Source organism: Python bivittatus, unplaced genomic scaffold, assembly GCF_059951505.1.
Source record: "Python bivittatus isolate LINGU-HERP-01145 unplaced genomic scaffold, Pbiv_v1 ctg000330_np1212, whole genome shotgun sequence".
Taxonomy (NCBI): domain Eukaryota; kingdom Metazoa; phylum Chordata; class Lepidosauria; order Squamata; family Pythonidae; genus Python; species Python bivittatus.
Genome location: NW_028277058.1, coordinates 42,881,426 through 42,905,133, shown reverse-complemented (window position 1 = coordinate 42,905,133; position 23,708 = coordinate 42,881,426). Strand labels below are relative to the sequence as shown.

The following is a 23,708-nucleotide window of genomic DNA, read 5'->3' as shown; positions in this document are numbered from 1 at the left end:
GGACTAGAATTTTGACAATCATCCTGAAATATTTAGTTTTCTCTCTTTGCTAGTGATCATTATGGAACATGTATGGAACATGTAATCTTTTTAATCTGCTTTACTGGTTTTTTCCTTGAAGTGTCTCATAGAAGAAGTGCTGAAATTGCATTTTGTCCCCCTTTTCCTGCTTGAAACTGCAAGTTCATTAAAGGCAGTCTCTTTTATCATTCAGCTTTTTTATGGTTATTTCTTCTCTACATTACTGAGTATTCCCTGTGGTTAAAAGAAATGCTTCAAACAGTAATCTTTTTGATTCATTGGTTAACCTTCCAGATTAAAGAACTTCTTTCTGATAAAGAGAGTGCACAATATTTCGTGAAGCTTCATATATTTGCTGGACAACTCAGCTTGAATGAGCAGAATGATACAAGAACAGTTTATACTTTGGCGGGCAAGCCAGCAGATATATTCAACGATGAAATGGTTAGGTATAATTTTAAAACTACGTTTCACAGAATTCTAAATGCTTTGGAGAGTATTCTACTAGCTGAATTATGACTGTTGTTTTTAAAATTAATGTTTTTATTGCACTTTCATGGTGATTGTTTTAGAAACAGGCTGTTCATCTAATATATAGGCATAGATGTGCATAAATAGATACATATAGACATGTAGACCTAATATATAGATGTGCATGAACTGTATTTAGATATATTATCATTGAGATCCACAGATCAGACTGAAGCAAATATTACTACAGCTACAATACATTCATGATTGACCTACAGCAGCTTGGTATATCTCTGACTGCTGAGGGTAGGCAATGCCATCATTGCATGCGGTGAGCCAAAATTTTTCCTATCTCTATCTACACGAGCTTATGACATGTTCAGAGAAGAACTCTCACCGTTTCTCTCCCACTGCAATCCCAAACCAGGTAGCCCTTTTCTCCATTCCAGTTTGCTTCCCCCAGAGAGGAGTAGCGATCTGGATCTTTGCTGCCTCCTTGTCAGAGTCCTGATCAATTGACTCCCCATCCTCACCCCCTGTGAGCAGCATTGCAATCCAAGGCAAGGTCAAGCAAAATGTTGAGCTTAAAACCACTTTCTATTAAAAGGCTCTTTTAATGGTTTCTCCAGGTATTACAAGCAGTATATAATTGCAAACGTTACATCTGTTGTGCTTTATTTCAGGTAGAATAGAATGAAAATGCTGAATAGAACAAAATGCCGAATATCATACATTTTATATAAGTGTTTATAATGTTAATATATGCAGGATTACATGGTTAATAAATAATATATTTAAGATAGATTATTATTCTATATTTGTCTTCTGGGCCACTTTAGGAAAATTTACTAAGAATTAGAATTCAGGGAGGTAAGAAGAAGGGGAAAATCCTACAAGGGGATATTGTTGCTTCAAATGGAATCATTCATATTATCGACACAGCCCTGGACAATATGGAACCCACGTTTAAAGGTGATAAAGAGGTAAGGTCAAAAATAAAATGCAAGGGATTTCAAATTACAGTTCTGAATGGGATTAAATATATATATTGTGTGTGTATATATATATACATATAGTGTGTGTGTGTGTGTGTGTGTGTGTGCATAATATAAATATATAAGAAAACAAGAGAGTGCTTACAGTTTAAGGAAGAAGAATGATGTACATTTTTAATGCATCATTTTATTTATACATAAAACAACACTGTACAACTCTCTTCTCCATTCTGAAATTCTCCAAATGTGATGGACTTGAACTCCCAGAATTCTAAGTTTAATGTTGGTACTAAATGCTTCAGTGAGGAACATTTCTCATTCTTACCCAAAGAATCCAACAGCTGAATGTTGGAGCTTATGCATGCAAAGCAGGTTCCCTTCCACCAAGCCATCATGATCCATCTTTACTTCTAAACTTTAGTGTCAAGTAGCTTATACAGTCCTTGGTGCTCTCTGAGCTTGGTTGTTTGGTTGGTTGGTTGGTTGCAGATGTTTCATTACCCAACTAGGTAACATCATCAGTGCTAGTGAGTGTGGGGTTTATTCCCTGTTTATATACAGTAGCTTGCCCTGCCAGTATTGGTGGGGGTGTGGTTTTCTCCTTGCTAGTTCCTTGATTAGGGGAATTGTTTTCTGCTTGATTGTTTGTCTGGGGTTAATCCCTGCTTATCTGGGTGTTGATTATTGGAGAGGATGTGTTCTGGCCTTTTGTTTTGTTTGCTTTGTTTCCTTCTTAGCTTTTTGTTCCTGGAGGCTTGGCATTCAGACAAATCAGTCATCAGCAGATATATAGAAATAAACCAATTCTAAAGAGACAATAAAAAAGCTAAGAAGGAAACAAAAAGACCAGAACATTTTCACCTAATCAATATTCAAATCTGGCTTTATTTTCTTAGAGATCTGTAATGGCAGTGCTTCAAGACAAACCAAGATACTCCAGATTTAGATCCATGGTAGAGGTAAGGTACAGCCAGAACAAATAAACAAACAAGATAGATAATCTTTTTAAAGGATGTGTTGACACTATTGTGCATTTCCCCCTCCCCCTTCTTTTAAAACAGAACACTGTCCTGGGAACAATGTTGGATAAACATCCTGGCCCTAATACAGTTTTCATTCCAACCAATGATGCTTTGGAAAACTTGAAAGAGGGCACTCTGGACTACTTGTTGTCAAGTGAGGTATGTCTTTAAAGGAGTATTATTTAAATTTTGTGGTCTTGATGAACAGCACTTTTTAAAGCCATTTTGTACTATAGAACTTAAATCAGTTTGTGTGACAGAATAGGAAGGAGAAGGTTCTGTCAAGAAATTTTTAAAATGGTGTAATTATTTTAGCGGTTAAACTTTTAAGTATGTGAAATTTCTCATGTTTGGTTTTCTGGAGAGGATCCAAAGTGGATCAAGTGTTGGATTATCTGGGCAGTCAGGTCAAGAGACTCTCAAGGGTGGGGGGGGGGCTCCCTCATTGTACATGTCCCAAGAAAGCAGCAGTTGTTGCTTTTCCAACTGCACATAGCCCTTCAAAAGGAAACCAACTGATGAGACATGCAGGAAGCAGAAAGGAGCAGGAGAAAAAAGTAAGGTTGATGGCAGTGAATTACAGCACCTTCCAGATGATGCTGATGGCTGATGCAAGCTCATAAGAGCTATTAAATGATTACAATAAGTGTGTTTCCTAACAGTCCACTTAAGTGAAGCTTCTCTGTGCAAGTTTACATTTTGATGAGGAAGATTTTTTTTTAAAATTTGTGCAGGGTTCACGAAAGCTTCGCGAACTGGTTCAAAATCACATTGTTTCTCACACACAGGTAAGTGTGAAAATATCTCCTGTACTCAATTCATTATATCCTTAGTTATTGCAAAATGAATATATATGCATGCTTTCCAATGAATGAAAGTCTCCAAAAATCATGGAATTTTAACATTTAATTTGTTGGAAGGCCAGCGTACTATGTTACAAGAAGCATAGGTTTAGAGTCAGAGTTAATAAATTATTATTAGCATTAGCATTAGCATTAGCATTAGCATTCCTAAGTCCTGGAACAAATCTAAAAGGTCCAAGAACAGAAGTAAACTCTCATATCTTGTGCACAATTCCAATTTTCTCTTCTCTCTCAGAAAATTTACCATTTTACCACAAATACAATTTACCATTTTAAAAAGCCCCTCATACATTGCATCTCTACTAATCTTTGACCCAAGTTAGGCTTTCATTGATGGGACAGAGGTGGAAGATCTTCACCAATTCTCCTTTTCCCTCCTCTCTCCAATATAATGATGACTGATTGCTTGATCATAGCTGAATAAAGTGGTTGCAGTTGTTATGATGTCATAGTTTTCTGAAGTATAAACCATACCCAAAACAAGTGGTCATTGATTCTGAAATTTAATTGTGGATATGTCCAACAGTTTTACTAAACTTTGCAATGAACTTTCCCACTGCTAAAATCTGTGATGCTTCCACAATAAGCAGTGTTAATGTTCAACTATCACAAAAGGGGGAGTCTCCAATAATGATCTGGAGCTGGAAAAAAATAGGTGCATTATTTAGCTCCCAGCATTTCCATGGATTCTTTTTAAAGATATTACCCACTATCTTCCACACCAAAGCAGTGACTCCTATTATAATCTTTCTTTAGTGTAGTAAGTACATTTAATTTCTCCTTTGTTTCTTACAGTTGGAGGTTGCCAGCCTAATCTCTATAGTGCACATCAAAACTATGGCTCAACAGTTCATCTATTTCAACGTCACTGAAAATGTAAATCCAGGCAAATCCAATTCTTACTTAATAATTTTGTTCTGCTATTTAATTCAGTCAAAATATTTTAGACTGCAAAGTCCTTGCCTGTGAAGATTTAAAATTAAGAATAATAGACAAGGGTATAAAATAGTGGGAACATTCTGAAATACAGTCTAGTAATTTCAAAAGATAATCTCAATTTATGGTAATAATTTATGCAGGGACAAGTCCTGGTCAATGGCAAGAAAATAGAAGAAGCTGACATTGCTGCAAAAAATGGCAGAATTTACACTGTTTCTGGTGTACTTATACCTCCCTCTATAATTCCAATTGTGCCACAAAGATGCAATAACGAGAAATTTGAACTTAAGTTGGTAAGGTTCTTCTGTCCTGTAAAGTTCAAAACAGTCAATATTCTTTTCTATCTTTGACTTCCTTCTGCTAATTAATTAAATAATGCTTATTCTGCTTGTTTACTTATTTCAAATGTTTCTGAACTGTCCATCATACCGTGCATCTCTAAGGAGTGTAAAACATTAAATATATTTTCTAAAATTTAAAATGAAATCAAGAGAGAGAGAGAGGTAGATAGAGATTGATATATTTTGTATATATATGCATGTATACGCATACACAAGCATACAAACATATAGACCAGTGATTATGAGGAGCAGAGGAACAGTAATGTCATAAATGTCAAGATGAATAGAAATATGTTCAGCATGTATCTAAACTGAAGTAGAATTGATGCATATGCAGAGTTCCTCTGTCAGGGTTTCGAGCCCATGCCACCAGAGGAAAACTAATTTACCTGCCAAGGTCATGTCTCTTTGCAAACATAGGATTGTTAAAGGCACATGAAAATCTCAATTGTTTAGGCATTGCTTGGCAATCACATGCAGAGTATGGTTTAAAAAAAATCAAGATGGTAGCCATGAAAGTTCATTTGAAGTTCTACCCATGTTTAAATCCATCGCAGGAAAAACTAGTGGAGGTTTCATCACACTGTCATGGCCACCATCTTGACTTTATTGATCTTACTCAGTGGACTCCCTTCATCACACCTGTCAGTCCAACTATCCTAAAATGAATTATCTTGTTTCAGGGAACTTGTGGAAAATGTCGTACAGTCCATAGAAACAGTTGTCCAGAAAATTCACTACCTGTTGTAAGTAAATGCATCATCCATTCAATTAACAATCGGTTAAGAAATAAGATCTTGCCTTTTTCATGCATTCCAATAAAATTTATTATACCTTATATCATAACAGAAGTAATAAATCCAGTCAACAGTTTATAAATATGATTTATTCTCCAGTGAAGCTAGCAATGCTCCACTGCGTGCCTTACAATATAACATTGATTACCCTTCATGGTTAAGATTATTTATATCTTTGCTTTTTTTTAATACTCCAGGCTTTGATAAACAGAAAATGCATCTACCAAGATCGTTACCTGCTGAAATATGGGTGTGCTCAGTACTGTAATGTGGCAAAAAAGGTGAGGGATGAAAATAACCACAAGGTGCAAAAGACTTTATCCGTCTCTCTCTCACGGTCTCTGTGCAAGTGGTAACCCAATTGACTGAATCCCTTAAGGTGAACAAGGCTCCAGGTGTTGACTGTGTTTTGCCTGAAATAAGTTTTAAAAATCCCAACCGGTGGGCACCTCTGCTGGCATCCCTGTTTACATTCATAGATCAGACTGGTTATATTCCAAAAGATTCAGGTCTGGTAATAATAGTTCCCCGTTTATTAAAAGGGCAATAAGAATGATCCATGCAATTACAGGCCTATCAGCCTTTTGAGGGTCATTAGAAAATTATATGCTAAATGTTTAAATCACAAGCTCCAAGACTGGATAGAGACAGAGGGTATAATCCAAGATGAGCTCACAGGATTCAGAGAAGGGTGGTCAACATTTTGGTCCTCCACCATCTTACACAAAAATACACTCATAAAAAGAAATCCTCCCTCTTTGTGGCCTTTCTAGATTTTAAACAAGACTCATTTGACTCAATTTCCAGGAATATCCTTTGAGAAAAAAATTAAAAACATGATTATTGACAGGCACCTCCTTTTTCTGATAAAGAAATTATGCTCCAACACCACCTTAAGAGGGAGATGCAATCCCCAAGGGTCCCTCTCTGGCACAGTAAGTGTTCAGAAAGAAGTGCAACGGGGAAGTATTCTTGCCCCCTCTCTTTTCAGCTTGTATGTCAATTCAGTGGTGGAGCTTCTTCATAATCCGGATTTCCATCCCCCTAAACTAGCAGGGCACAAAATCCCTATACTCCTCTATGCTGAGGATGCCACCATAATTTCACAAACCCCTAGCAATAATATTTTGGTACTGCAGACAAAACCAGCTGGTTCTTAATTTTGATACATCTTAAATTCTGGTCTTAGAGCCACACAACAATCCTGGAGAGCCAAAAGGCACAAATTAGAGCAGGTTACTGCATTTAAATACCTTGGGGTGGTTTTCCACTCTAAAGGCGCCTGGAACGTGCACCAGAATCACGTAGTGCAGCTAGCTCTTAGGCCTACAAGTGCTATTAAGCGCTTGTTTTATACAAGCAGAGGACAATTCATCCCTGTGGCATTAACACTTTTTGAGGCCAAACCACTGGCCCAAATCCTTTGCAGGGCACAAGTGGGAATTTACGCAAAGAAGGATGCACTGGAAACAGTGCAAACAACATTTCTGAGATTAATCCTCACTGCACCCAGTGGAACAGCAAATGCCCAGTTACGGCTTGAGACAGGAATGCCTGCAATCCAAGTAAGGGCTTGGAAGAGGAGGATAAACCTCTGGCTGAAAATCCAATTCTTTGCAGTCGGACTGACCCCTTTAGTTTTAATAGACAATTTTCCTTCTCTCTGGAAACAGGCCGTAAAGCAGAAGTTGGCATTATATGGGCTTTCTGTACCCATCATAATTTCTTTAGGGTATGACCAAGCCAAACAACTGCTCTCTCAAACAATAAGAAGTTTCAGGCTGAAGTTAATAGGCTGCCCCAACATGGCAGAAATTGGATAAATAAGGGCACTGGGGAACCAGCAAGATATCTACAAAATTGAACTTTCCCCACGCTGAGAATAGCATTTTTCAAAGCCAGGCATAATATCTTGCCATCCACACTGCTGCAGGGCAGAGACTCCAAAGTCCCATTAATCGAGCGTACCGCCCCTGTGGTGACAAGGAGGTCAAAACCATTTCTCATGTATTACGACATTGTAAAGTCTACAGGGATATCACGTCTGCATATGTTCTGCCCCTAATATTTGATTTCCAGGAAGGCCGGACAACTTCTCCATGAACCATGTTCTAAAAGATTCAAAACCCTTTATCACCTGTGCAGTTGTCAAATTCTGTGTTCCTGCAATGAAAATAAGGCATAGCTGGTCACAGAAATAACCACTTGAGGTTTAATTCATGCTAGCTATCTTGTTGTAGGTGATTATATATTTTTCCTTCATAGATTATAATATTTTAGATCTATACTTGCCCAGGTAATTAACACAGCATTATAGTAGTGTATGTTACATTTTTATTTGTTATTTTATCTTTGTTATGTTAGTATTTTAGCTCATCTATTTGATTTTACTTTGGGGTTGTATTTTTTTCAAATTTTGCTGGTGATTGACCAAATAAACATTTCTTTCTTTCTTCATGATCCTTGCAGCCAATCCACAATCTGAATATTAGATATTAGATAACCTAAGAAAAAAAGAACATACAGTACAGCATTATATTAAGGAAAGTCAGTCACAAAGTGTTTATATAAAGCAATCATGTACAAAAATATGCACATTAGCAAGAATGTTTTGTGCAACCATTTCTTAAGGAAAGAACTTGAATGAAGACTTAAGATGGAGACACTGAGAGGAAAGAAGACAGACAGATTTGTCCATCACTGCAAAAGAAGGAGAGCCAGCTTGGACCAGTGGTTAAGGCACTGGAATAGAAGTGGGGAAACCCAAGTTCTACCCCTCCCTTAGGCACAAAGCCAGCTGGGAGACGTTGAGCCAGTCGCGCTCTCTCAGCCCTAGGAAGCAGACAATGGCAAATCACTTCCAAAATCTTGCCAAGAAAACTGCAGGGACTTGTCCATGCTAGGAATCAAAATCAACTTGAAAGCTCAAAAAGAAAGATACAAGAGAAGCAGTTACATCAAATCACTAACCCTATCTCAGTATATTCATTTTTGATTCTGAATAGTCATGAGACTATGATTGCTTGTTTCACAGGAGCCTGAGTGTTGCAAAGGTTTCTTTGGCCCTGAATGCAATCAGTGTCCTGGTGGCTTTTTGAACCCCTGCTCTGGAAACGGTCAGGTAAATAAAGGCATGCACGTGGTATTATCTGGGTACATTTCACTGGTTGTATGCTAGAAAATAGGCTCCATTTCTTGATCAGCTCTTTCTGTGATTCATCTTTCTGATGATTATAGAAGGAGCTATCAGCTTGCAGCTATATCTCCCCCAGATCAATGACATCTAACATCGTATAATGGACACATTCAAACTTGTATTTTCTCCCCACAATGCAGTGTATGGATGGGATGAAAGGCAATGGCACTTGTATTTGCAAGAGCGGATTTGAAGGGTCGCAGTGCCAGTTTTGTGCAGATCCCAATAAATATGGACCACAATGTGACAAAGGTAAGTATTCCTCGTTCAAAAGATAAGGGAAGGAGCTATTTTGTGGTAATGCAAATGCAAACTCATCATGGAGTGTGGGATCTGAGTTCTGCCTGGGCACTTTTTCAGAGACTTCCCACTACATCCTTTTGATGCTCCAAAAGGCTATGCCTGGAAGATATGGATACCCTTCAGAATGCCATAGGTTATGCTATAGTGGTGGCAATGTGAGCAGGGAAACAAATTCTTTAAATGCCTGTTAATTTGTCATTATGCTGTGGTGCATGAAGAACCATCCTGAAGCTGATTTTCAACTGAAAAGACTGGAGCTCTGCAGAGGTTCCTGGTCAGTCATTTCCCCATAGCTGGAAAATCTTACCTTAGTCTTCCTTCCAGCTCTTGAGCATCAGCTTCTTGGTAGATCGTGTAATAGGAAGGATGGCTGGAGAGTTTTGCATCTTCCCCTCAACTGGCCAGGCTAAGCAGGGATGAAGTTGACTAAAGTGTCGTCATTCCCCCGCCCCTTTCTTTTTGTGTGTGTGCTGTGGAGATGAGGGGAATTGCTGCAGTAGTTATGGCAGCTCAGAATGGGGGAGTGGTTTTTGTTCCTTACTCTCCATGTTTCTGAATCATTACCTTCAAACTGCTTTTGAAGGATTGGGAAGTGCAAATAGTAAAAAGTATGAACCTGCCCTAGATTATAATGTGGTTGGGTAGTTCAGTATATTGTGGGAATCCAGCCATCATTTTACCAAGTTGTATGAACCCAACTATTGAGTACTATCAAAATATATTTGGAAGAGAAATGTAGACTTCATACACATATTTTCAAATTGTTTCAAATGAAAAATCCTAAAAAGGCACTGGGAATATCCCATTAAAACGGCATTTTCCCCGTATATTGGACTACAACTCCCATAATCAATGAGCACATTGCCTGTGGAGATAGGAAATTTAATTTCTCTCATTAATGTCAAACTGGTGAAGTCTGCTGTGAGAAATATAACCAGAGATTTAATGATACTTTTAAAAAAGTATGACTCCAAGTTACAGGTCTCTTTCATTTATCTCACTGATACTCCTCCCGCCCACCCCTCAACCCCTCTGCAGAATGTACATGTGTTTATGGAAAATGTGACAACCAGCTAGACGGTGACGGGAGCTGCCTTCCTGGTTCATGTAAAAGTGGCTATGCTGGAAAAGCCTGTGATGCACAGGTGTTTCCATGTGGGCCTTTTCTTCAGTTCTGCGATTCCCACGCTGATTGCATCTTTAGCAATGGTACCATGCGGTAGGTACATAATGTACATCTGCTCATTTTTGTGTGTGTGTGCCTCTCAGATAGTTTACCTGTAAGTAACATTTATCATCTCAGTTATTTGCTTTATGAGCATTCTTGCATCATGCTGATAGTTGTGATTTTTTAATGGGCTTTCTTCTTGACTGTCCTGTCTGGTTACACAATACTTCAAACAAAAGGAGACTGATCGTTATTGGTATTGTTTTTCACCTCATTTATTCGCTGTCTCTCACAAGAGAAGGTCCTCACAAGAGGTTTCCTAAGCATTCCTTTCCTATTTTACACCGTACACGGATGTGCATACAGACATTTTCATACTCACACACTGACTTTTAATCCATTGTCCCAACTCACTTGGTATTATAGTAAATTTCCATCTTTTCTGACTGGCACTCAGAAATACATGCTGCTTGCCACCTTCACAGACAGGTTAGTCATCAATACGTCTTCTCTTGACAAAGACTTTATTCCTGCATGCTGGAGTCTCAGTATAATTTCTTCCAGCTGCATAAAATGCAAGTAGCAAATTGCCATGAGGAAAAGCATGTCCAGAGGATAGCGGTGAAGTGCAACATGGATGGTCCTTGGCAAGATGGAGCCTCCCAACATTCTTGAATGCTCAGCTACGTATCAGTTTTTCTTTACCCCAGCTTCTCTTTCTGATGTTCTTTCTCTTTTTCTCTTCCGCCTTGATGTTAGCTGTTTCTACTTTTCTTTCTCTCCCCTCTCCCTTACCAGGTAGCAATGCAACTACTTCTTATTTCCTTTAAGTTTTAGAAAAACTTGAGTGTATCACAGCCTCAAACTATGCAGCCTCTTTGTTTCATCCACGAGCAACCAAGGGAGAGAGTAGAGAGATGTCATATTATTTAACAAGAGAAGAATTTATGGGGAGAATCCCTCTGAGCTTTGGATCCTTGAATCTTTATTCCAACCCTTTGGGCTACCACTACCCCCACTAGTTATAAAGAGCAAGAATAGAAATTGTCTTGGGAGAATAACATACAAAGAACTTCCTTATTCTAAACTGGCTAGTGCTCTGTCCAGCAGTAGTTTTCCACATTTCTACACCATTCCCAGTCCTGATAGCTGAGATTCTGAGGTTGTAGGTGAAGATGTCATTAAAGGCCTCAGAGCTTGCATTTTGGCCATACAAGCAGATGGACCATCCAGAACTTTGGGGCAGAAGTCCAACATCCACATAACAGATTGATTAGGTCCAATTTACAAAAAGAATCCCCACTATCACCAAAAACCACTGAGACCAATAGCTAAATGTCCTTGAACTTCATACTGGGCATGAGGTGTCCCTGCAGTATTCAGTTATTTAGAACCCTTCATAAAAGGCAGAGCTCCCTCAAAAAATTCAGTTCCCTAAAGCAGAAAAACAACTGGTGCTGCATCGCTGGACTCCCCCATCAAGCTACATATTTCTCTTTTCACTCTTTATTTTTTTATCCCACCTTTATTATTTTTATAAATAACTCAAGGTGGCGAACATATCTGATACTCCTTCCTCCTCCTATTTTCCCCACAGCAACAACGAATGAGTTGGGCTGAGAGAGAGGGACTGGCCCAAAGTCACCCAGCTTGCTTTTTTGCCTGAGGCAGGACTAGAACTCACAGCCTTCTGCTTTCTAGCCTTGTGCCTTAACCACTAGACCAAACTGACTGTACCAATGATAGCTATGATAACTTGGCTTCTTGGTCAGAAATTTTTCCAAGCACCTTTCTCCACCCACAGGAGTAAAAATACAACTATTTATTTGTCCCAATAGAGGTGAATATCCCCAAGGACTCCACTATTTATTTGTCCTTCATAGCACCCAAAAGCTGAAGAACCGAACTGACTTTATGAATAATACAGTGCCTGTATCAAAATATCCTTTAGGGAGCAGACAGGAAAAATCTCTCTCTGCGGCTCTGTAGCTATGCTGCTGTTCAGTGCTGGAATGTATCTTTAACTGTTTTACCCTTTCCAAGCCTATTAATTCCACATTCTTTTATGTACAATTTTAGCTGTGCTTGTAAACCCGGCTATGAAGGTGATGGAATAATTTGCAGTGAAATTGATCCTTGTGCTCATATAAATCCACACAGTTGTAATGCTAATGTAAGTATAAATGTCTTAATTTTTTTTCTGGTAGAGGAAACTGTAAATATAGGCATAATCTTATTTGATCCCATTTAAATTCTGAATTACATCTTCCAGACTGATATCATACAAATTTACATTTAAAATAGTCACTACCAAGGGTAAATAAAATACGTTCTTGTGTATCTCAAATTGGTTTCATTATTTTATTTAAAAGTAATAGGCAAAGGAAGCCAGTTCATCATTTCACAGAAAGCACTTTCCTCTTCCTCTTCCAGTACATGCATAACTTCATTAAAAGAATAAATAATAATCATACAGGTTGACTTCCAGGTACAGTTCACAGCTAAAGGTTTGTTTTATTTTTTCATAATTTCACAGGATCTGCTTTAATTAGTCAGTTGGGCAATGTATTTATTAGTTGCCTGACCATGAATTTTGGACATTTTAATATGGGAAATGAGAATAGTTATGTTTGTAGTTTTTAGGTTAATTATTTGAATTGACCAATGTGTTGTTTTTTCAGCCCTGAAACCAGTCATTTTTTAAAAATGAAAACAGCACCTCAATAGTCATTCTAGAACAGGGATAGGCAAACCGGCAAACATGCTGGCTGGGGGAATTCTGGGAGTTGAAGTCCACACATCTTAAAGTCCATGAGGTTGAGAAACACTGCTCTAAATGAAAAGGTTATCTGCAATCAGACATTTGGCAGTCAGCCCTCTGGATGGGAGAAAGAGAAAGTAATATGTTCACTTTGAGCTCTGGTTCTTCCCCCACTGACTTTAGTCCCACTTATGAATTATTACTTATTCATTAGGTTTATATTCTTCCTTTCCTCTAATACTTCAAATAAAACTGTGTACATAAAATCAGAATTTAGCACATGCAAGAAAATAGCGGTTATCATTTAACAAGTGATCAAATTGTTTTTAGTCTGGAAAAACAATAGTTCTGAGATGAGAGAAAACTGATTAAGAAATGAAGGCATTATAATTTAGTATACGTGATTCAGAATGTATTTACTATCAGTTGGGTGAATGTTTCCACATATCTTGAACAAGATATGAAAATCTGTGAGCCTAATTCTAGAGGCATAGATCCATAAGAATTTAGTCTTATTTGTAATTAATACTAAATTTCTCACTGAAATCATAGTCCAAAATCAAAAGGTAGGATAATATGAAGTATTTACATTTATTCCCATGTAGTTACATTTATGCAGGTGAATCATAAGTGAAATCTGATCATCTTTTTTACCACTGAAGACTTCATTGTTCTATGCTACTACACAGTTTATATTGAAAGACCCTACTTTCCTTTCCTCTCATTTCATTATGTGTAAAAAAACAGCAGATTGTAGTATTTACTCCCAGAAATATACTCGTAGGCAGAATGCATCAAGACTGGTCCTGGAACTCATGAATGTGTGTGCCAGCCAGGATGGACAGGAAATGGAAGAGACTGTTCAGAAATCAACAATTGCCTGCTGTCAAATTTTGGAGGGTGTCACACTAATGCTACTTGCCTATACATAGGTCCAGGCCAAGTAAGTTTTCTTCTTCCTTAACATTTTACACCGTATAGTTTTTATGCAGTAATACTAGAGAAGGTGTCAACTGTTGGATGTCAATAATGGAGAACATCCTTCTTCACGGGTGCATCCTTCCAATATACTGGGATTGCAACACTGAACGTTTTCAATCAGTCTGGCCAATGGCAGCCCTAACACATCTGGAGGGCACAGCGTTGAAGAAGAAAGTTCTATAACATTGGGCTCATGGTTTTTGCAATAATAGTATAGTTCATGAGCATGCAGTCCATAGATCAGGAAGGTGGCCATAGAAGGAATCATAGCCATTCTAGAATTGCTGAAGTATTGTCTGAGGTCAGTTGCTATATCTACTATCAGCCCCATATCAACCTAGCAAGGCATTTTGTAAGCAAAAGAGTTGAAAAGCAACTCTGTGTGTGCACGCATGTGGAGATATATGTTTATGTATAAAGAGAAAAAAAGTAAATACCATCAAGCAATCAGCCAAGGCCATAGACTCATGTAAATGAAATGACTATTTCTTGACATGAAGACAGGATACAGGAAAAGGTGTCAGACAGATGTAGTAGGATAGGATGCTACCCTGTGACTTTACCAAGATGGTTCTGTCTCATGCATCCATCAACTGGAATTCTTGTAAGTGCTGAGCAAAGAGAAGATCCTGCTCTGATGTAACTGATTAATCAGACATGCTCATGGTGGATGAGATGGACATTCAGGTATTCAGATCCTAAACGCTGAACTGGGCTTCAGAAACACATCAAGAAACAACAAGGACAATATAGTAGTGAAGATGGATTGACAGGATCCAAGAAACTGGCCCCTCTTCAGATTTTAGATACTGCATATTTTATTGTCTGAGCTTTTGGGACACTCTTCAAAAGTATTGAAATACATTCACTTTGATGCAGCCTTAACAATACGATACAGTATGAGCTGAAAGACTGAATAAATAGAACCTGTTGTATAAAGTATGCAATAGCTGAACTTGTGCATCTGCAGTCCTTGGTCCTTGGTCCTTGGTCCTTGGTCCTTGGTCCTTGGTCCTTGGTCCTTGGTCCTTGGTCCTTGGTCTTTGCATGGGATGTTCAAGTTGTCTGGTCTTTACAACTTAACTATAAGTTTTAGCACTAATATAATAAATACATCTGCAGTCTTGTGTTGAGTTGGCAGGATTTTCTGAGTCAACTTCCAGCATTGTCCATTGCAATTGTCAGTTGACATACTTCATCCTAAACTTTGTTTCTCCTAAACTTTTAGTGAAAGAGTCAGTAATTTATAGGAATGAGCAAGTCTATTTCAAGCACACTGTTTTATTCTTTATTGTCTATATAATGCAGAATGATTGTGAATGTAAAGAAGGGTTTCGGGGCAATGGATATGAATGTGAACCAATAAACTACTGTTGGGAACAAAATTGGAAATGCCATCCTTTGGTGAGTTATTCATTTGGATTGGTTTATAAAATATCTCAAACTCTCTGTAGCTTTATTTTTGAATTAAACAATATTGAAATAAGATTTAGCTTGTGACTGGAGAACAAGTAATCTTTCAGGCTCCTCATTCAAGCTGTCTAGTCTTTACAACCCAGTTATATGTTTTAGCACTGACATAATAAATTTTGGAATGCTAGTAATGCTATGGGGAACAGCTCTGATTTCCAACCAGTTGTTACTGTGAGTCATTTACTCAAGAAATCACTTGCCCTGCTCTATGAAGATACAGAATTAACCCTCATCATCTGCTGCATTCCCATTGAACAGCCCCCTGATTGGAATTCTTTGGGGAGGTCCTGTTCCTGCTATTGTCACCATATAGTCACATCTCAGTCTTATTGGTAATTGGCAATAGTTCAACTTTCAGGTGAGCTTACTGCAATGCTCAGAGGATTGGACCTGAGCTGAGGAGAGGTGATTTCAAATTTTAAAGTGGATTTGGGCAAGCCAAACAGTATCTCTCAAACTCAGAAAACAATTTTGCTTTTCAAAAGTGATCCAGGAATATGATGGATCCAAATGTCTCTCCAACTTTCTGTCAGCATTTTTTAACTATATACAGTCAGCTTTAGTTGTGGCATAAAAGTAATCCTAGATACCTCTCTAATGGATCTGCCTCTCCTCTGAGAATCTTGTACCAGAGGAGTGGTTGCATTCACACACGATGAGTGCCAGATTGGCAAGCCATGAAAACTCTGTGAGTCCTTCTTTTATGTAGAAGCCTCCACATGATACAAATGATGGCTTTCACAGGATATTGTAAGTCTATCATGCTGAAAAATTTAATAATAGGACTTTAGATATTAGTTGAGTAATCCTTGCAATGAAACCAGTTAATCCATCTATTTGAATTAAAAATACAGTATTTGTCTTGCAGATGCTTTGATCCTCAAAGCCTTGTAGTTAATAGTACATATTCACAAGCACATAAGCAAAGCACACTTGAGTCTTGGATCAGAAGCGTACCCATCAACTGAAGCCTTAGCAGCTTTGCTACATGTGAGCGCTGCTGCCTTTTATGCTGCAAACCACGTCACACCAAGAATTCACAGACACAGCTGTTCAACAAGGTTCTTTTTTCCCCACAGGCAGTTTGTCAGCTCACAACTTCTGGAGTCTGGAAATGTGTGTGTTCAAAGGGCTATGAGGGAGATGGCAGTATATGCTATGGCAACGTTATGGATGTGAGTAAAAGCCCTCTAAGTGATCTTATAATCATTTTTATGACTTTGTTTGCATTTGTTTATCTAGTCAGTCAGACAGACAAATGTGGTCAGAGATAGGACTACCTCAATTATCCACCAGGAGTGAACAATGCGTAGCAGCTGAAGTTCCATATCCCTATTCTTATTTTTTGTCATAGGATCAGCCAGCCATAGATTTATTTGCAGAACTAGAGAATGCCCTTTGCCAGAACATCTGCACAAGGGCATGCCATGGTACCAACTCTCTCATGGACATTTCCTTATTTGTTGAATGAGACCAATTCTTCATATTTTCCCCCCATATCCACTAATAACAAGACTTATCGGTAAAATCTGTCAAGATTGCAACAAATAGCAAGTTCTTGGAACTCATACTCCTTATTCAAAGGCAATGCTATCACCTGCCCCACATTCTAGATCTCCTTTCCATGCTTCAGATAGCACTTCATCACCCAGATCACCAGTTACTTATGGCATAAAGGATCACACTGACTTTTCTCACAGAATAACATTTTGTGACTGATAGTATCATGCTTATCCCAATTACTGAAGCTTCTTCCGTCACAAACATTAGAGACCCACTCAACAAAGGCAATGGACATTCCAGCTATAGAAGTTTGGAGTATTGCACTGTGTCATGTGACATTTGATCTTGTCTGTCAAATTTTATCTGTCATTATTGTGTGGATACATATAGATTTGGCCCTGCTTTTGGATGTGCTATTATATACCTGTGTTTTCACTAATAAGTGCTGCTTGTTACTCACCAACACATTTTGTAGAAACCAAGAAATAGAAGAACCTATAACTGTGTTCTTCAAGTAAACATCTGGCCATTAACATGACCCACTCATTAGCTCCTCACAGGCAGTCTTATATGCAAAATTTGCTTGCTGCAGGAACTGAGGTAAATAATAGGGGTCTTTTCAGACACGTGCAGTGTGTCTGCCAAAATGCAGCTGAGCTGTAGAATGTCTCAGTGATGCATGAACAGATGCAGGAATATCTATAAGTATGAGTGCCCAGAGGGCCACTCAGAGAACCACCACAGCTCTAGGTAAGCCCGCAGTTCTTATGAAAGGAAGAATTTTTTCTTAGACATTTGGGTTTTAGTGATCCAGATGTTTCCTGAATTGGACTCAGCTGTATATACAAAGGAAGGTTCTACCAATGCATCAGGAAGCCATAGTTATGAGCCTTTATGCATACCACGTAAATCACTGTATCATGATAAAAATAACTGCTAATTGTAATTTATTTTTTCTCTCTGTTCAGGAATTGTCTTCTCTGTCAGCTGGCTTTAATGAGTGGATTAATGTGAGTAACTCTTACAAAACTATTAGGAAAGGGACTAATAGTGCAAACCTGGTTATGTCTGTTAAGAAGTGAATCCCCTTGAGTTCAGTGACACTATTTCCTAGGGGAAAGGATATAGGTTTGCAACCTAAATGGCAATTTGACTAATGGTTTTGATTATGCATTATCTCGCTCCCCAATATGACATAGTCACTTGTTGAGATGAATGGCCATACAAATTGAATGAATGAATGAATTCAAAAGTTCTCTAGGTAGTTTACCATAGGGTGTATTTATTAAATTTCTCTTCACCCTCCAGCTTTTTAAAGTAACAGGTTAGGCTTCTACTTTAAAGTATATCCTTTTTAATATAATAGTAATGTAATTATTTCTTCATGTTGCTCTTTAGTATGTGTGTGTGTGTGTGTGTGTGTATATATATGTATATATATATGTAATATATGTATGTATGTATGTATGTGTGTATATATATATATTACCACAAACTACTAAATCTTTTCAAAGAAATGCTCATTGTAATGTTTCTGAAGTTTAATGAAATTAAACATAGTAATACAAATTACTGTAAAAGTGACCTCAATTGTCTGACGTTGATGTTTTGCTTCAAGAGGCTTCTTTGCTTTTCAGAATTCTCAAGGTTAAATCACTGTGGTTGTTTTGAAGACCTTTTATTTTTATTTCATATGGGAAACCTCCTGGCCTATATGAGAAATTACAGTATTGATATATTAATAACAGTACATTTTATTCTGTCCTTCCAGACAGCTGCAATAAGAACTCTGCTGACAGACATGAACAATATAACCATCCTTGCACCTTCCCACCAAGCAATTCAAAACATGGATCAAGATACAGTTGCTTTTTGGACATCCAAAAACAACATTCTGCTCATAACCAAGTATGTTAAAGTATTTGGGTCATAATTATTGTTCTGTTTATTTAATATATAGTGTTGAAATTCCTTTACACTATACAGAGATCTTAATTCTTATAACAGATTTGTCTGCCAAGTCATCACTGGAGTTGTACATTTGCAAAAGAGGAACTAAAGATGAAGTTTTAACTCACCTAAGGAAATAGTTCTATGATATTCTTTGAGTTAAAGCTTTTTTGGCATCCTGACAGGGGTAATTCAATTCAATTCAATTCATTCAGGCTTCGCCTGGCTCCAGAACAACTCTGGGCAGCACCTAAATATTTGATCACAGCAGGTGGCATCATCTGCTGACTTTTACCAATCTTTAAAGTGCTAAACAGGCCACACATGGTTAATATTGGAATGGGAAACCACCAGGAAATCCTTGGGCAGGAGACTAAACTGGAAAAACAGAAAAGGCAAGGAAAATAATTTGGAACTGTTACCATAAAATCTACAGGTCCATGTAGTCATCAGGAATCATCAAGCTCAAGTAAATGAAAACTTTTCCTTTTTTATTGTATTGGAACCCAGAACTCAGTTTTGTATCCTTAGCACAAATTCATTTGTCTTGTTTCCTTTGGCCAGCTAGGAAATAATTACTATATTTACTTCAGATTTAGAAAATTCTGTTCTGGTTTTGGGAGGAGCTAAGTTTCCATGAATGTCTTGTGCTACTTAATTGGTTTTATGTCTTTTTATGTCAGAGATATGCTTTCAAATCTCACTGTAATTCAGTGATGTAATATGGCAGCACCTGAGAAGCAACCCATATTTAGCAGCCCAGATGTCTCTTTCTATGCTTTTTCTATGTTTCCCTGAACATCATGTTCATTTATTGGTTTGTCTAGCATGAGACAATGAAGAGCTGGACTGGGACCCAGGTTCAAGTCATAAAGCTCACTGCATGTCCTAGGCTCATTCATTTACCTCAGCCTAATCTCCCTCACAGGATGGTTGTTGTAGGGATTCAGGAGAAGAGACTCCCTCATGTGTGCTGCCTTGAGGTCTAAGAGAAAAAAAATCAAGATATAAATTCAATATGATATGAATTAAATATTAATAATGAAAGAGACTTGTGGCAGGATATAAATAACAAAACAACTGAAGAAACAGAACAAAATGAAACAAAATAAAAAAACAAAGTATAGTCGCTAAGATCAAAAAAGAACTGGCACTGCTTATTTGAATATATAGCTGTGGATTCAATTGCTTGGCCAGTACCTTCCATATGATCATGAAAGATGGCATTTATGGCAAGGAACTACATAGTAGGGGCCCCTATTTACAGAAAAGACTGTATCACCTAGGTAGAAGAACATATCTGCAGATACTCTATGTTGGAGAGGATTGTGCCAATAGAAGAGAATATATGTAGCTCAGGGTTGAACTGTGGAGTCCTTGGCGCTCTCTGAGCTTGGTTGTTTGGTTGTTTGCCTGCAGACATTTCATTACCCAACTAGATAACATCATCAGTGCTAGGGGGTGTGGAGTTTGCTTCCTGTTTTTATACAACAGCTTTCTGGTGTATAAACATATTGTTTTCTGCTTGATTGTTTGTATGGTGTTAATCTCTGCTTATCTGGGTGTAGGTTGCTGGAGAGAATGTGTTCTGGTCTTTTTGTTTCCTTCTTAGCTTTTTTATTGTCTCTTTTGAATGGTGTGTAAATATGGTTTATCTCTATGTGTCTCTTGATGGCTGATTTGTCTGAATGCCAAGCTTCCAGGAATTCCCTAGCGTCTTTGGATTTAGCTTGGTCTAAGATGCTCAGTTTCCCAGCTGAAACTATGGTTAAGTGTGTCCATGTGTTGTGAGATTAAGGAGTTTTCATTGTGTCTTCTGACTGCTAGTTGGTGTTCATGGATGCGCTCTGCTAGTCTTCTGCCTGTCTGTCCTACATAGTGGCTGCTACAGTCCTTACACTGTATATTGTAGATGACTCCTGTTTTTTCTTCTTGGGCTACTGGGTCTTTTGGTTTACTTAGGATATTTTGGTTGTGGTTTGTATAGTGCTGCAGTGAGCTATGAATTGTCCCTACGCCAGTAGTTTTGGACTCAGAAAGATGCAATGCTCTGCAGGCAAATCAATACTTCACATAATTTAAATATGCTTTTCCCCATTAGGCATCACATATTAAATGGAACATACACAATCGAGGATCTCCGAAAGCTGTCACAGTCTGATGGATTTGCAACAACTTTGCAGGACAACTTCCTATCATTGTCAAAAAGGAATGGGGTATGTTGACCATTATGTTACAACCCTTAACTTTAGGCTGTTCTTCTCATATGTGCTAGGAAAAGATATGCTGAACCTATATTCTCTTGAATTTAAACATGTTTCTTCAAAGAGCCAGGATGAGAAATCTTTCATAGGCCTGAAATGTGACAATGGGACTGTGATATGACAGAGTTGTAATTATTCACATCAGCTAGTTTTCCCTAGAAGATCATTATTATTTTTTACCTTTTCCTTCTAGTGAAAGCCACAAATAAGTGCTACATATAGCAACTCAAGGTTCATGTTACCAATGGCCCACTTTTGGAATCTCAGGTGGGGTAGGATGCATTCCATAGATCTAGGGTTAACGTATATATATTGCAGAATTAGGGCTGCCAGATCCGGGTTGCAAAATTCCAGATGACCATTAAATGGCAGCAACATTTGTAGAATTTTTACCAATGTGTATCTGCAAAAACAAAAAGGAACATGATGGAAACAGAAGGTTGCAAATGGAAGAGAACATTTAGATTGCACACACAGAGAATGTAATATTTTGCAAATGTTAGCAGAATAATTTGATAACAAAAGTCTTGGCTAGAAGCACCCTTGGAATAAGGTAGTTTTGTACCTAGTCAGTTCTGATTAGAAATCTGGTAAATTTTGTGCACCTAAATAAGTACCTTTGGTCCTCTCTTTTCCAGAATCTTTCAATTGATGGAGCCAACATAGTAACTGGTGATATTGCAGCTACAAATGGGATTATACATATAATTGATAAGGTATTTGCTTCCTAAACAAAATCTTAAAAAATACCCCCCCCCCCCCCAAGTTAGCTTCTCCATCCAACTGGGAGAGAATTCTGTAGAATTTGGCAATTTGCTCAATATAATGCATGGTAAAATTGTTACTCCTAATCAAGTATTGTCTGATTGTGAACTCTGATTTTTTCCCCCCCTTCCACTGGCACAATTCCCTTTTAGTTAACTATGTAAAATACATTGTTAAAATCATGAAATTCTTTGACCAAAAATCACGCCTTTTTCGTTAGAAATGTGGCATTTGTACAAATGCTTTTTTGCTTTGGGATGAAGTGAATCTTTGCCATTCTGTCTTTGGAAATCTAGGCACAATTTTTATCCATAACAGCACTTTCATTTTGCTGAATTAATAGTGATTTTTTTTCAATCTTTTGAAAGATTAGTATATAATGGATGTGACTTCCTTTCCTGTAGTACTCTGTAGGCTGAACTTTACTGCAGCAAAATGATTTGTCTGGATCTGACCTAGTGTTTTTTGTATTTGCAGGTTCTGGCACCCCTCAGAGGAGTGAGTAGCACGTTGCCAAAACTGCTTCTTCGCTTGGAACAGATGCCAGATTACTCCATTTTCAGGAGCTATGTTATTGTAAATACTCATGTTCTTATTAGAATTCCCATGCACAATCAAACCAACTTAATTCATAATTTTGCATTTGTCTTTGTATAACAGCACTACAACCTGGCAAATGAAATAGAAGCAGCGAGTACTTACTCTGTTTTCGCTCCAAGCAATAACGCCATTGAAAGTTATCTGAAGAATAAACAGGCAGTATCTCTCGTATGTATTGACTCCCAAGCCTTTTCTTAAGAAAATATCTTCAGCAGAGATTTGTTCACTAACTATCTGATGGCTCAGAGCAAAACTGAAACAGAAATAGCCATTGCTCACACACTGCTAGGTGCTAGCTGGTGTTCTGGCATAAGGATAGTGTGTTCTTTCTGAATATCTACATAAGCAGTGTCTGAGTGAGATGCATTAACTCTACATATCTAAGCTTTTGTTCTAGAGGACAAACAACTGGACTATGTCTTTCCTTTGAAGCATAACCCCACATTGATCTCTCATTTGTTCCTTGATTGATGTTGGGCCCAAATAAAATTAGTATGATAAGGCACCAGGGACATTTCTGCAGCCAACAAGTGTGTTGTTATCAATTTACAAGAAGAGTTAGATTACTTCGCTCTTTTCTACTTCTGGGTTGCCAAAATTCTGCATCAGATTGAACCGAAAGGAATTGGTTCATGAATAAATAGGATTATAAGACTGATAAATAGGATGAATGGGGCTATAGTATTAATAAATCTGGAATGGATGGTGGATGAACAGAAAGATCTGTCAGTATTCTATAAAGCAAAGCAGGAGCAGTGCAACAAATTGATTACAACTAGAGTTTGTGATTATTAAACAAATCACATCCTCTTCTAAAGCTAAACCATAATGGTTTCTCATTTTGCTTTGGTAAAATAAGGATAAGCAGAGAGTAGATTAATATATTAGGGGCATCCACACAGTATGGTAAAAGAAAAAAAAAAAACAAGATGGTGGCCACAACAGTGCAGTCGAAGTTCCACCTGTTTTTTATGTGACACATATATAAAATCAGACAGAGCTTTGATTATGCCATTGTTGATGCCATCTTGACTTTTTATACCATACCCTGTGGATGCCCCTATTGTTAGTGGTCTCAAACTCAACATACCTGAATAACAATGAACACAGAACACAGGAAGCCTTAGGACCAAATGACAAGTCATGTTTCTCTAGATTTTTATTTAAATCCAAAAGAAATGTGGAGTCTGCCTTCTAGAGGAGAAATCATACAGATGAGGAAAAGCCTCTTAACCTTTCCGCCTTCAACAGTTTTTCTCCTAAAATCGCAAAACAGCTTTTTTTTTTTTTTAGAT

General features: G+C 37.8%; 1 protein-coding gene across 1 annotated transcript in view; it reads left to right on the top strand.

Moving 5' to 3' along the window:
• STAB2 (stabilin 2) overlaps positions 1 to 23,708 on the top strand; it is a 93,288-nt gene that overhangs the window by 23,304 nt on the left and 46,276 nt on the right. The window contains exons 12-33 of the mRNA XM_007425270.3: positions 316 to 465; positions 1,332 to 1,475; positions 2,384 to 2,446; positions 2,549 to 2,668; positions 3,244 to 3,297; positions 4,168 to 4,248; positions 4,452 to 4,604; positions 5,336 to 5,398; positions 5,647 to 5,730; positions 8,484 to 8,570; positions 8,786 to 8,897; positions 9,987 to 10,167; positions 12,196 to 12,289; positions 13,662 to 13,820; positions 15,167 to 15,262; positions 16,411 to 16,506; positions 17,803 to 17,844; positions 18,606 to 18,742; positions 20,886 to 21,000; positions 21,687 to 21,764; positions 22,291 to 22,389; positions 22,474 to 22,581. Coding sequence (XP_007425332.3) covers positions 316 to 465; positions 1,332 to 1,475; positions 2,384 to 2,446; positions 2,549 to 2,668; positions 3,244 to 3,297; positions 4,168 to 4,248; positions 4,452 to 4,604; positions 5,336 to 5,398; positions 5,647 to 5,730; positions 8,484 to 8,570; positions 8,786 to 8,897; positions 9,987 to 10,167; positions 12,196 to 12,289; positions 13,662 to 13,820; positions 15,167 to 15,262; positions 16,411 to 16,506; positions 17,803 to 17,844; positions 18,606 to 18,742; positions 20,886 to 21,000; positions 21,687 to 21,764; positions 22,291 to 22,389; positions 22,474 to 22,581 — 2,316 coding nt within the window. The remainder of the gene's footprint in view (positions 1 to 315; positions 466 to 1,331; positions 1,476 to 2,383; positions 2,447 to 2,548; positions 2,669 to 3,243; positions 3,298 to 4,167; positions 4,249 to 4,451; positions 4,605 to 5,335; positions 5,399 to 5,646; positions 5,731 to 8,483; positions 8,571 to 8,785; positions 8,898 to 9,986; positions 10,168 to 12,195; positions 12,290 to 13,661; positions 13,821 to 15,166; positions 15,263 to 16,410; positions 16,507 to 17,802; positions 17,845 to 18,605; positions 18,743 to 20,885; positions 21,001 to 21,686; positions 21,765 to 22,290; positions 22,390 to 22,473; positions 22,582 to 23,708) is intronic.